The 13,077-nt window shown below is 51.4% G+C and overlaps 1 protein-coding gene and 1 pseudogene across 3 annotated transcripts in view; one reads left to right on the top strand and one right to left on the bottom strand.

Annotated features, from left to right (window-relative positions):
- Nucleotides 1-13,077, bottom strand: part of PNPLA7 (patatin like domain 7, lysophospholipase) — a 76,097-nt gene that overhangs the window by 40,504 nt on the left and 22,516 nt on the right. For 2 of the 3 annotated variants that reach the window (XM_076009166.1, XM_012784445.2), the window contains exons 12-14: nt 9,373-9,513; nt 2,249-2,352; nt 1,880-2,026 (exon numbers count right to left, since the gene is read on the bottom strand). In XM_076009166.1, coding sequence (XP_075865281.1) covers nt 1,880-2,026; nt 2,249-2,352; nt 9,373-9,513 — 392 coding nt within the window. Of the gene's footprint in view, nt 1-1,879; nt 2,027-2,248; nt 2,353-9,372; nt 9,514-10,391; nt 10,431-13,077 lie in introns of all 3 variants that reach the window. The other variant, XM_012784444.2, reaches the window with a different exon arrangement.
- Nucleotides 2,484-5,036, top strand: LOC105882243 (ubiquitin-ribosomal protein eL40 fusion protein pseudogene; annotated as a pseudogene).

The raw sequence follows: 13,077 nt of genomic DNA, 5'->3' as shown, positions 1-13,077 counted from the left end.
TAAAAAAATAGAAAGAAATCAATTGGCAAACTAAAAATATATATAGAAAAAATTAGCTGGTACACACCTGTAGTCCTAGCTACTCGGGAGGTTGAGGCAGGAGGATTGCGTGAGCCCAGGAGTTTGAGGTTGCTGTGAGCTAGGCTGATGCCATGGCGCTCTAGCCAGGGCAACAGAATGAGACTCTGTCTCAAAAAAAAAGAGGCCAGGCACGGTGGCTCATGCCTGTAATTCTAGCACTCTGGGAGGCTGAGGCGGGCGGATTGCTCGAGGTCAGGAGTTTGAAACCAGCCTGAGCAAGAGCAAGACCCCTTCTCTACTATAAATAGAAAGAAATTAATTGGCCAACTAATATATATATAAAAAATTAGCCGGGCATGGTGGCACATGCCTGTAGTCCCAGCTACTTGGGAGGCTGAGGCAGAAGGATTGCTTGAGCTCAGGAGTTTGAGGTTGCTGTGAGCTATGCTGACGCCATGGCACTCACTGTAGCCTGGGCAACAAAGTGAGACTCTGTCTCAAAAAAAAAAAAATGCTGATAATTTTTCAAAAGGGATTCAGAGCACAGATTGAAGCCCAATGAGTTTTGTGTAAGATAAATAAACAGAAATCCACACCCAGCTCTATCATAGTGAAACTGCAGCAAACCAAAGCAAAGAAAATATCTTAGAAGCAGCAGGAGGAAGAGTTATTTCCAAAGGAGGACACATCAGACACTACCCAGTGGCAGCAACGCAAGCCAGAGTCGGTGTCACCACAACATGCTGACTGAGAACTCTCCCCAGCAAAAAGTCCCTCGAGAATGATGGCAGCAGAAGGAAGTATACCCATAAGAGCCGCTCTCCCTCACACTACAGCTATTAACTCTGGACAGAATATAAAAGCCACCATCAGACAAAAGAACTCCGAAAACCACAGGGTAGCAGGTGGGCTGGGGCAGGGGTGGGGACACAGCATCAAAGACGACCAGGAGAGGGCAGGGCCTGGTTCTCCTTCCTCCCTTATCCGCCAACTTTGACCCGAAAGCTGACCCAGCCGAGGTGCTGTGCTGTGCCATGGTGCAGATGACAAAATCGTCAAGAGAAACCCCCTCTCTGGGAAGAGGCCCAGATAGCCAGAAAAAGTGAGAAAACCTGGCCTTTCTCTTTTCTTTGCTTTCAGCCCTAGGAGGTCAGCCCCATCTGCAGAGCTGCACTGCAGGTGCCAACCGTACCAAGAGAAGGCAGAAGGGAGGGCCTAGGACAGCCTGGAGCGATGCCAGAGGTCCAGCAGACTCGTGCAGAAGGTCAGACCTTCCAGTGAGGACACTGGGCCACCCTGGGTTTCCATGAGGAAAAAATACATGTAATCCAAGTCCTTCCTTACATTATGCATAAAAACTAATTCTATCTACATTAAAAACCCAGAAAGCAAAAAAAAAAAAAGGAAGGCTTTCAGACAATAATGTAGTAAATCTTTATGATATCAGAACAAGCAAATATTTCTTAAGGCACAAAATGCACTAGCCATAAAGAAAAAGATCAATAAGTTTTACATTATAATCAGGAACTTCTATCCACCACAGATAGCATTCAGCATATACAAAGAGGCAGGCCCTAGGGCAGATCATGCGCATGACCTACACCCAACCAAGGACTGCTATCTAGAAAGTAGAAAGAAACCTAAACATCAAAAGCAAAAACTGGACTAACAGAAAATGGGGAAGAGGCTAGAACCCGTGCTTCACAGAAAGGGACGCCAAACAGCAAATGAAGCCCATGCTCTAACACCAAGGGCCCCTGCATCTGCCACCTCCCATGTCTGGACCACTGCCCAAAAGAAGGGGGTGCTGCAGGTGCTGTGGGGGACGGGGTCAGATCCCTGGGGACCATGCACTCACATCCAGCTTCATCAGGGTGAGGAGGTCCTTCTTGGCTGCTCTGAAGATAGCGTCCGTCTTCCTGCTGGCGACAGTCTCATCCGAATGAGTCTCCGAGTAGTGGAAGGCCCCAGAGGGGACCTCTGCAACAATCACACTTTTCTTGGACTTGAGAAGAACAAAGATACCAGCAGTTAGAAGGCATGTGGTGAGGAAAGCATGCAGGGCTTGGCTAAACCTGGACATCGCACTGACCCTGGGAAGCCTGGCCGAGCCTGGTGACCCTCTGCAGACTGTCTGACGCCAGAGGATGGGTCGTGCCCCTCAAGGCACTAGCAAGCCATGGAGGGCAGAACACTGAGGGATGAAAAGAGAGAGGCAGGGACTCACCTTGCTGGCCACTAAGTTCCCGGGGTGCTCGTCGTCTGCATGCAAGAAGACCCTGGCCCGGTCACACGCCATACCCAGGTCTGAGGTGGCCCCAGCTGGGCCCCCTACAAACAGAGGGGAGACTCAGGACACTGCTTGCTGGTCCACACCTGAGTGCCCTGCATGTCTAACAGCACAAATCCTGGTAGATGGGAGTCCAATCACTAGAGGGTGTAGGGTGTCGAGACCAGAAATCATGGAGTACCCTGACTGCCTTGTGACCAACCAGCTGCAGGTCTCCCCCCTCCCCACCCCCAAGGCTTGAACCCAAACTGGGGACTTGAACACTCCCAGGCCTGACAAAGGTATCGAGTTGTTGCCCAAAGCACCGAAAGAAACTCACCCCCACCCTGAGCCAAATTCCTTAAACCCTCAAATAAACTCCATACTCTCACACCTTCACCAGGGACTCACCTAGCACAACACCCGGTGTCTTGCTGTCCACCAAGGATGTACACAGGTTTCCTAATAAATGCCCTCGACTGAGCACCGGGGACTAAGCATCCTGACTGAGCAACCTGACCAAGCTCCCTGACTGAGTGTCCTGAGAGTCCTGACTGAGTGTCCTCCCTAGACTGAGTGTCCTCCCTAGACTGAGTGTCCTGACTGAGCGTCCTGACTGAGCGTCCTGACTGAGCATCCTGACTGAGTGTCCTGACTGAGTGTCCTCCCTAGACTGAGTGTCCTGACTGAGCGTCCTGACTGAACGTCCTGACTGAGCGTCCTGACTGAGCGTCCTGACTGAGTGTCCTGACTGAGTGTCCTCACTGAGCATCCTGACTGAGTGTCCTGACTGAGTGTCCTCACTGAGCATCTTCCCTAGACTGAGTGTCCTGACTGAGTGTCCTCACTGAGCATCTTCCCTAGACTGAGTGTCCTGACTGAGCGTCCTGACTGAGCGTCCTGACTGAGTGTCCTGACTGAGTGTCCTCACTGAGCATCTTCCCTAGACTGAGCACCCAGGACTTAGAGTCCTGACCGAGGGCTCTGGACATGAGAGTCCTGTCTGAGCGCCCTGAGAGTCGTGACTGAGCGTCCTCCCTGGACTGAGTGTCCTGACTGAGCACCATTCCTAAACTGATCATCCCGAGTGTCCTGAGAGTCCTGACTGAAAGTCTCCCCCAGACTGAGCATCCAGATTGAGCGTCCTGAGTGTCCTCCCTAGACTGAGTGTCCTGACTGAGTGTCCTGAGTGAGCGTCCTGACTGAATGTCCTGATTGTCTTGAATGTCCAGAGTGTCCTGAGAGTCCCAAGTGTCCTGACTATCCTCACTGAGAGTCCTGACTGAGCATCCTCCCTAGACTGAGTGTCCTGAGTGAGCGTCCTGACTGAGTGTCCTGACTGAAAGTCCCCCTGAGACTGAGAATCCTGAGTGTTCTGACTGAATGTCTTGAGAGTCCTGACTGAGAGTCCTGACTGAGCAACCTAAGCGTCCTGACTGAGTGTCTTGATTGAGAGTCCCAAGTGTCCTGACTATCCTCACTGAGAGTCCTGACTGAGCGTCCTCCCTAGACTGAGTGGCCTTAGTAAGTACCCTGGCTGTAGTGCTCCCTTCTTTGGAACCCAGCAGGCTCCACCTTGGACAGTTTGGGGCACTCGCCCATGGAAACTCTCCTGCTGCTGTTTTTGGGGTGGCTCTGTCCATGGGTTACGTGGGACAAGGCAGAGGGTGAGGCTACTTTGCACACATACACACCTTTTATGACCCAGAGTCTACTTCTGACTGTTACCAAACACCCACCTCTTCACATCTCCAGACCAGACATGAGCTTTGGAACATACACATTTAGTTTTTTTTGGTTTTTTTTGAGACAGAGTCTCGCTTTGTCATCCAGGCTAGAGTGAGTGCCGTGGCGTCAGCCTAGCTCACAGCAACCTCAAACTCCTGGGCTCGAGCGATCTTTCTGCCTCAGCTTCCCGAGTAGCTGGGACTACAGGCATGCGCCACCATGCCCGGCTAATTTTTTATATACATATCAGTTGGCCAATTAATTTCTTTCTATTTATAGTAGAGACGGGGTCTCGCTCTTGCTCAGGCTGGTTTTGAACTCCTGACCTTGAACTCCGCCCGCCTCGGCCTCCCAGAGAGCTAGGATTATAGGCGTGAGCCACCACGCCCGGCCCACATTTAGTTTTGAATCTGGCCCAGCATGTACAAGTTGTGCATGCAAGTGACTTATCTAAGCTGCAGTTTCCTCATCCAAAATGTAGAATTTATAACACCCATTTCTCAGGGTTGTCCTAAAACTTGCACCAGGTCATATACACAACAGCACTTGGCATCAATAGGAGGCTATAAATGAGCTGCAAGAACAACAAACCATCTCTCTTGCTCTTCAACGAGGCGACAGAGCTACAGACACAGAGATGCAGATTTTGTGAAGTCCCTGACGGGCAAGACCATCACCCTTGAGGTCCACCCAGTGACACCATCGAGAATGTCAAAGTCAAAATCCAAGATAAGGAGGGCACCCACTTGACCAGCAGCGTCTGATATTTGCGGGCAAACAGCTGGAGGATGGCCGCACTCTTTCCAATTACAACATTCAGAAGGAGTCCACCCTGCACCTGGTGCTTCGTCTGCAAGGTGGCATCATTGAGCCTTCCCTCTGCCAGCTCGCCCAGAAATCCAACTGCGACAAGATGATCTGCCACAAATGTTATGCTCACCTGCATCCCCAGGCTGTCAATTGCCATAAGAAGTGCGCCCACACTAACAACTTCTGCCCCAAGAAGAAGGTCAAATAAGGCCCCTCCATGGGCTCCTCCTCCTTTCCCCAAAGGGCAGTCTCCCGCCCAAGCTCCATAGCCCTGGGGCCTCAATAAAGTTTCCCTTTTGTTGACTGGAGCAGTAAAAAAAAGAAAGAAAGAAAGAAAGAAACCCTCAGATACACAAATACAAACAATACAGATGAATGTCAAAGGCACCAGGCACAGAAGCACATCCTAAGTGCCCCATTCATGGAACGGGATGTCCTGGCAGAGCCAAAACCAGAGCCGTAGACATACAGACCCTACGGGAGGACTAGATGTTAGAAGGGGCATGTGGGCTTCTCAACTGTGTGATGGGCACATGGGAGTGTGCACTTGTCAGATTTCAGAGCTACACCTTTAGCTTGGTGCACTACCCTGTGCGTCACTTATGCCTCAACAAAATACTGCCATTTAAAAAACCCTAGGCTTGAAAAAACAAAAAAAACAAAATAATAATAATTTAAAAAAGCCAAATGATTGCAGTCAGAAAATGGAAGATAAACCAAAAAAACCAAAACAAACAAAATAATAAAACCCCTAGGCTGGGTATGGTGGCTCACACCTGTAATCCTGGCAATTTGGGAGGCCGAGGTGGGAGGATCGCTTGAGCCCAAGAGTTTGAGGCTGCAGTGAGCTATCATGACACCGCTGCACTCCAGCCTCAATGACAGAGCAAGACCCTATCTCAAAAATAAATAAATAAATAAAAATTTTAAAAGCCTAGCTAGGTGTGGTGGTTCATGCCAGTAATCCTAGCATTCTGGGAAGCAGAGGTGGGAGGATTACTTGAGCTCATGAGTTCAAGAACAGCCTGAGCAAGAGTGAGACCCTGTCTCTACTAAAAATAGAAAAATTAGCCAGGCATCATGTCACATGCCTGTAGTTCCAGCTACTCAGGAGGCTGAGACAGGAGGATCACTTGAGCCCAGGAGTTTGAGGTTGCTGTGAGCTCTGAGGATACCACTATACTCTAGCCCAGGTGACAGGGTAAGACTCTGCCTCAAAAAAAAAAAAAAAAAAAAAGGAAACAATAGGCAAAAGTAATTTAAGCTATTAGAAATCAGTCAGGATGGTAGGGAAGTGGTGGTGGGGAACATGTTTTACAACCAAAATACTGCTGCTGCTGGCGCTGGTCGTAGCAGGAACATGAATGGGGTTCTTACCAGCTGATTTCTTTGCTCTTAATATAGCTTCACAGGTGAGTTCAGTTTATGAAAATTCATCAAACTGTCCACTTATGATATGCACATTCTATATGCATATAACTGTAACTACTTATCAAAAATAAAAAATAACTTGGGCCGGGCGCGGTGGCTCACGCCTGTAATCCTAGCTCTCTGGGAGGCCGAGGCGGGCGGATTGCTCGAGGTCAGGAGTTCGAAACCAGCCCGAGCAAGAGCAAGACCCCGTCTCTACTATAAAATAGAAAGAAATTAATTGGCCAACTAATATATATACAAAAAATTAGCCGGGCATGGTGGCGCATGCCTGTAGTCCCAGCTACTCGGGAGGCTGAGGCAGGAGGATTGCTTGAGCCAGGAGTTTGAGGTTGCTGTGAGCTAGGCTGACGCCATGGCACTCACTCTAGCCTGGGCAACAAAGTGAGACTCTGTCTCAAAAAAAAAAAAAAAAAAAAAAATAACTTGGTTATGGTAGGGAATAGGCAAATGTACCAACAGAACACAAAAGATACCTTAAAAATAGACCCAAGCAATGAAATGAATAGGGAAATCCACAGAGACAGAAAGTAAGATCAGTGGTTGCTGGAGGCTGGGATGGGAGCTGAGGAAAAGGGGAGTGACTGCTGATGGGCGTGGGGTTTCATCACTGAGAATGTTCTGGAACTAGATGGTAGTGATCAATGCACAATTTTGTGAATACAGTAGTCCCTCCTCACTAATCTGAGGCAGAGTTTTCCAAGACCCCCTAGTAGATGCCTGAAACTGTGGGTAGTACTGAACCCTATCTGTACTATGATTTTTTCCTATACATACACATCTATAATAAAGTTTAATTTATAAATTAGGTACAGTAAGAGATTAAGAATAACGATAAATAGAGCAATTATAACAATATCCTGTAATAAAAGTTATATGGAATGTCTGTCCTCTCTCAGAATATCTTACTGCACTGTACTCGACCTTCATGTGATCTGTCTCTCTGAGAACCAAGACAGCTACTAAGTGACTAATGGGGGCTGGGGGGAATAATGTGTCCAGGGTGGACACGCTGGACAAGGGGCAAGGAGATGATTCACGTCCTGGGCAGGACAGAGCAGGACAGCATGGGATTTTCATCATGCTACTCTGAACAGCACGCAATATAAAACTTATGAATTGTTTATTTCTGGAATTTTCCATTTAGACCATGGGCAACTGAAATTATGGAAAACAAAGCCTCAGATAAGGAAAGACTATAGGCATTTGAAAAAAAATTTTTTTAGACATAGGGCTTCACTTTGTTGTCCAAGCTGGATCTGCACACACTTTAACCACTGGATTGTACACTTTAAGAGTGTGTCAATTATATCTTTAAAAAGCTGTTACTTAAAAAATCCGTGTAAGTGCCAGGTGTAGTGGCTCACACCTGTAATCCCAGCACTCTGGCAAGCCAAGGCAAGAGGACTACTTGAGGACAGGAGTTTGAGACCAGCCTGAGCAAGAGCGATGCCTTCTTTACAAAACATAGAAAAATTAGCCAGGTGTGGTGGTACACACCTGTAGTCCTAGCTACTTGGGAGGCTGAAGCAAAAGAGTTTGAAGTTGCAGTGAGCTATGATGATGCCACTGCACTCCAGCTCGGTGACAAAAAGACACCCTGTCTCAAAAACAAACAAACAACCCATGTAGACTCAGAAATTTGATACGTAAAAAGGATGGCACCAAAAACAGCAAAGGAGAAATGAAAAGACTGTTTTGTTCATGTGTTGGGTAAATTATCACTATATAGAAGAAGAACAAGATGAGTTTCTTCCCTCACTTGCAGTGTGAACTACAGATGAATCTAAGACCATAATGTAAAAAGTAAAATTAAAAGCTAATAGAAATGATTCTTATAAGAATATATTTATGACTCAGGAAGGAGAAAAGAATAAATAAGACCCAGAATATAAATCATAAGGTTCCAAATCTTTTTTTTTTTTTTTTTTTTTTTGAGATAGAGTCTCGCTTTGTTGCCCAGGCTAGAGTGAGTGCCGTGGCGTCAGCCTAGCTCACAGCAACCTCAAACTCCTGGGCTCAAGCAATCCTACTGCCTCAGCCTCCCGAGTAGCTGGGACTACAGGCATGCACCACCATGCCCGGCCAATTTTTTGTATATATATTAGTTGGCCAATTAATTTCTTTCTATTTATAGTAGACACGGAGTCTTTTTTTTTTTTTTTTTTTTTTGACTCATGTAACATTTGTAAGACACGGAGTCTTGCTCTTGCTCAGGCTGGTTTTGAACTCCTGACCTCGAGCAATCTGCCCGCCTCGGCCTCCCAAAGTGCTAGGATTACAGGCGTGAGCCACCGCGCCCGGCCAGGTTCCAAATTTTGGTTTTCAATAAACAAAAATCAAGGATCCCTGTTCAGCAAAGGTTCCTGTGGATGTATTTTCCAAGAGATATGTGAATCGACAAAAACTTCAGAAACCCCGCAGAAAGTGGGCAAAGAATATAATCAGACAATTCTTAAAGGGCAAACCGCAGACAGCCATCAGATATAGCAGGAGGTGATGAAGCTTGCTGGTTACCCGGGACAACAAGCAGCAAGAGCAGAGGTGGTGGGCAGCAGCGAGTCTATGGCCAGGGCTATATCACTGGTCAGCAGGATGGACTTGGGGACCTGCACACGCTGAAGCCAGAGGCCCTGCAGCCCGGCCATGGGATGGACACTAGGTGTTGGATGATTGCCACAAGCATGAAGAGTTTACAGCATAGGCTCCTGAGAGGGGGGTGCACGTGAGCAGGCGTGAGGGGGGAAGGGGGTGACTGATGAGGACAACGTGCTGCTGGCTAAGGGCCCAGTGAAAACCGCACCTGGGATCCAGCAAGCAAAGCAAGGGAGAGAGCGGGGTGAGGGGGGTGGGAAGCAGTGAGGCTGGCACCCCTGGGAAGTGTGAGGGGGTGGTGAGATGGGGCAGGTGTGCAGAGGATGTTGAGGGCAGCAAGACATCTGCCGAGCCTTGACCCCAGAGTGAGAGCACAAGTGTGGGCTCCTCTGGGCCGCCAGGACTCCCGTCCATCCACAAATTGCACCGATGCTGAGTGCCAGGGCAGCTCAGCCCCTCCCTCAGACACAGACAGCCAGTCGGTAATACTGGCTAGGCAGCCGCTGGGGGTCCTTTACCTTGTGGGGCTGAAGGGTCAGGGTCACCTGCCTGGGACTTCTCAAGCTCATCTGAGATCTCTCCGTGGACAGAAGGCAGAGGGACAGAGAGGCTCCTCTTCAGCAAAGGCCCAGAGGCTGCTGAACAGCCACCACCACGATCTGCGGGGGAGATAGGTGGGACAACCTTAGTGTCCATGCAGTCCAGTGTCCAGCTCAGCTTACAGAGCAGGGTCCCCACAGTGGCACACAATCTGCACCTCTTGAGGCCCAGGCACACCCCTCTACAGCTCCCTGTGCACCTGCACACAAAGACCCCTCCTCATCTGCACCTGGTTGGCCCCACAAGTGAGCAAGTGCCAGCCTCAGACTTGCCCTGCCCTGCTCCCCTCCCCACCCTTCTCCAAGGTCTTCCTGGACTGACCACCCCAGCTGCCAGCCTGTGTGCCTTGACAGTAAACTCCTGCTCAGGTAGAAGCTGCCAGTTGTCTCTTTCTCAGTGGCATTCCTTTAGTGGCCATCCGAGCACCCCTAGGTGGAACCACGCAAGGCATTGGCACTCTACCTGTCCCTCATGTGGAGTGGACCCACAACAACCTTCCAGGAAGGACCTGGGCCTCGCCCACCACACAGGATGGAGAAGGCTGCCTCCTACGCAGATGCTGTCTTTTGCATCTACAGAGGCCTGCTAACCTTCCCTGCCCGGATCTCTGCCAAGATACACACCAGGATAGCTGTCCTGCTCCATCGCTTAATAATGACCAAAAGTTCAGGTCAGAGGATGCTATTCAGGCAGAAATACTTAAATGACACATATTCTAAAACGAATCTCTGTGAGAATCCAGATCAGCCAGAGCTGGGTTTTGAGGGCACCCTGGTGCAAAGCCTTGTCACAAGATGGGCCAGCTGGGTGGCAGGGCCAGGCACTTGCCCTTACAGGTCGCCAGGACATACTCGAGTGAAAGCAGGCCACTCTAGTTTGTGTTCCACTCCACTTTCATCCCACTTTAACAAACACTGTTCCATTTAATTTCACGTACTTTTTGTCAGCCACTTGAAATCTTTGGGAACATGACAGGCTGTAAAAAAGCAAAGGGCATCAGTCCCACCTGATAAGGTGGCTGCTGAATTTGCACCACAGATCATCCTGGAGGTGATTCCATCAGTATGGGCCACACTGGATGGCTTCCTTCCCAAATCCAAGCCCTCCGGAGAGCTCACAGCAGCACGGCAAGAGCACAGCGGTGAAAAACTATTCACTTATATGAGCATTTCACCTAGGCCGGGTTGGGGAACCTATGGCCTTAAGGCCACATGTGGCCTTCTTGATCCTTAAGTGGCAAGTCCCTCACAGAGAATTCTGGGCAGAATAGGCTAAGTGCAGGAGCACACGCCTATAATCCCTGAACTTTGGGAGGCTGAGACTAGAGGATCATTGAGCCCAGCAATTTGAGGCTGCAGTGAGCTGTGATGACACCACTGTACTATAGCCTGAGCGAGACTCTGCCACAAATATATATATATACACACACATGGAGAACTAAAGAATGGAGGGCAAGGTGACCTGGTCATATGTGAGGTGGCCTGGGTGCGTGTGAGGTGGCCTGGGTGCGTGTGAGGTGGCCTGGGGTGTGTGTGAGGTGGTCTAGGTGCATGTGAGGTGGTCTGGGGTGAGTGTGAGGTGGCCTGGGTGCGTGTGAGGTGGTCTGGGTGCATGTGAGGTGGTCTGGGTGCGTGTGAGGTGGTCTGGGGTGCGTGTGAGGTGGCCTGGGTGCATGTGAGGTGGCCTGGGGTGCGTGTAAGGTGGCCTGGGTGCATGTGAGGTGGCCTGGGGTGCATGTGAGGTGGCCTGGGTGCATGTGAGGTGGCCTGGGGTGCATGTGAGGTGGTCTGGGTGCGTGTGAGGTGGTCTGGGTGCGTGTGAGGTGGTCTGGGTGCGTGTGAGGTGGTCTGGGTGCGTGTGAGGTGGTCTGGGTGCATGTGAGGTGGCCTGGGTGCGTGTGAGGTGGTCTGGGGTGCGTGTGAGGTGGTCTGGGTGCATGTGAAATGGCCTGGGGTGCGTGTGAGGTGGCCTGGGGTGCATGTGAGGTGGCCTGGGGTGCATGTGAGGTGGTCTGGGGTGCATGTGAGGTGGCCTGGGGTGCATGTGAAATGGCCTGGGGTGCGTGTGAGGTGGTCTGGGTGCATGTGAAATGGCCTGGGGTGCGTGTGAGGTGGTCTGGGTGCATGTGAGGTGGTCTGGGTGCGTGTGAGGTGGTCTGGGTGCATGTGAGGTGGTCTGGGTGCGTGTGAGGTGGTCTGGGTGCATGTGAGGTGGCCTGGGTGCATGTGAGGTGGTCTGGGGTGCGTGTGAGGTGGTCTGGGTGCATGTGAAATGGCCTGGGGTGCGTGTGAGGTGGTCTGGGTGCGTGTGAGGTGGTCTGGGTGCGTGTGAGGTGGTCTGGGTGCGTGTGAGGTGGTCTGGGTGCGTGTGAGGTGGCCTGGGGTGCATGTGAGGTGGTCTGGGTGCGTGTGAGGTGGTCTGGGTGCGTGTGAGGTGGTCTGGGGTGCGTGTGAGGTGGTCTGGGGTGCGTGTGAGGTGGTCTGGGGTGCGTGTGAGGTGGTCTGGGTGCGTGTAAGGTGGCCTGGGTGCGTGTGAGGTGGCCTGGGGTGCATGTGAGGTGGTCTGGGTGTGTGTGAGGTGGTCTGGGGTGCGTGTGAGGTGGCCTGGGGTGCATGTGAGGTGGTCTGGGGTGCGTGTGAGGTGGTCTGGGGTGCGTGTGAGGTGGTCTGGGTGCATGTAAGGTGGCCTGGGTGCGTGTGAGGTGGCCTGGGGTGCATGTGAGGTGGTCTGGGTGCGTGTGAGGTGGTCTAGGTGCGTGTGAGGTGGTCTGGGGTGCGTGTGAGGTGGCCTGGGTGCATGTGAGGTGGCCTGGGTGCATGTGAGGTGGTCTGGGTGCGTGTGAGGTGGTCTGGGTGCGTGTGAGGTGGCCTGGGTGCATGTGAAATGGCTTGGGGTGCATGTGAGGTGGTCTGGGTGCGTGTGAGGTGGTCTGGGGTGCGTGTGAGGTGGCCTGGGTGCATGTGAAATGGCTTGGGGTGCATGTGAGGTGGCCTGGGTGCATGTGAGGTGGCCTGGGTGCATGTGAGGTGGCCTGGGTGCATGTGAGGTGGTCTGGGTGCGTGTGAGGTGGTCTGGGTGCGTGTGAGGTGGTCTAGGTGCGTGTGAGGTGGTCTGGGGTGCATGTGAGGTGGCCTGGGTGCATGTGAGGTGGCCTGGGTGCATGTGAGGTGGTCTGGGTGCGTGTGAGGTGGTCTGGGTGCGTGTGAGGTGGTCTGGGGTGCGTGTGAGGTGGCCTGGGTGCATGTGAAATGGCTTGGGGTGCATGTGAGGTGGTCTGGGTGCGTGTGAGGTGGTCTGGGTGCGTGTGAGGTGGTCTGGGGTGCGTGTGAGGTGGCCTGGGTGCATGTGAAATGGCTTGGGGTGCATGTGAGGTGGTCTGGGTGCGTGTGAGGTGGTCTGGGTGCGTGTGAGGTGGCCTGGGTGCTTGTAGGGTGGCCTGGGTGCTTGTAGGGTGGTCTGGGGTGCATGTGAGGTGATCTGGGTGCGTGTGAGGTGGCCTGGGTGCTTGTCAGGTGACCTGGGGTGCGTGTGAGGTGATCTGGGTTTGTGTGAGGTGATCTGGGGTGCGTGTGAGGTGACCTGGGGTGCGTGTAAGGTGATCTGGGTGCGTCTGAGGTGATCTG

The sequence above is a fragment of the Microcebus murinus genome, chromosome 12, assembly GCF_040939455.1.
Source record: "Microcebus murinus isolate Inina chromosome 12, M.murinus_Inina_mat1.0, whole genome shotgun sequence".
NCBI lineage: Eukaryota > Metazoa > Chordata > Mammalia > Primates > Cheirogaleidae > Microcebus > Microcebus murinus.
Note: the sequence above shows the minus strand (reverse complement) of the source record. Positions and strands in the feature narration are given on the sequence as shown.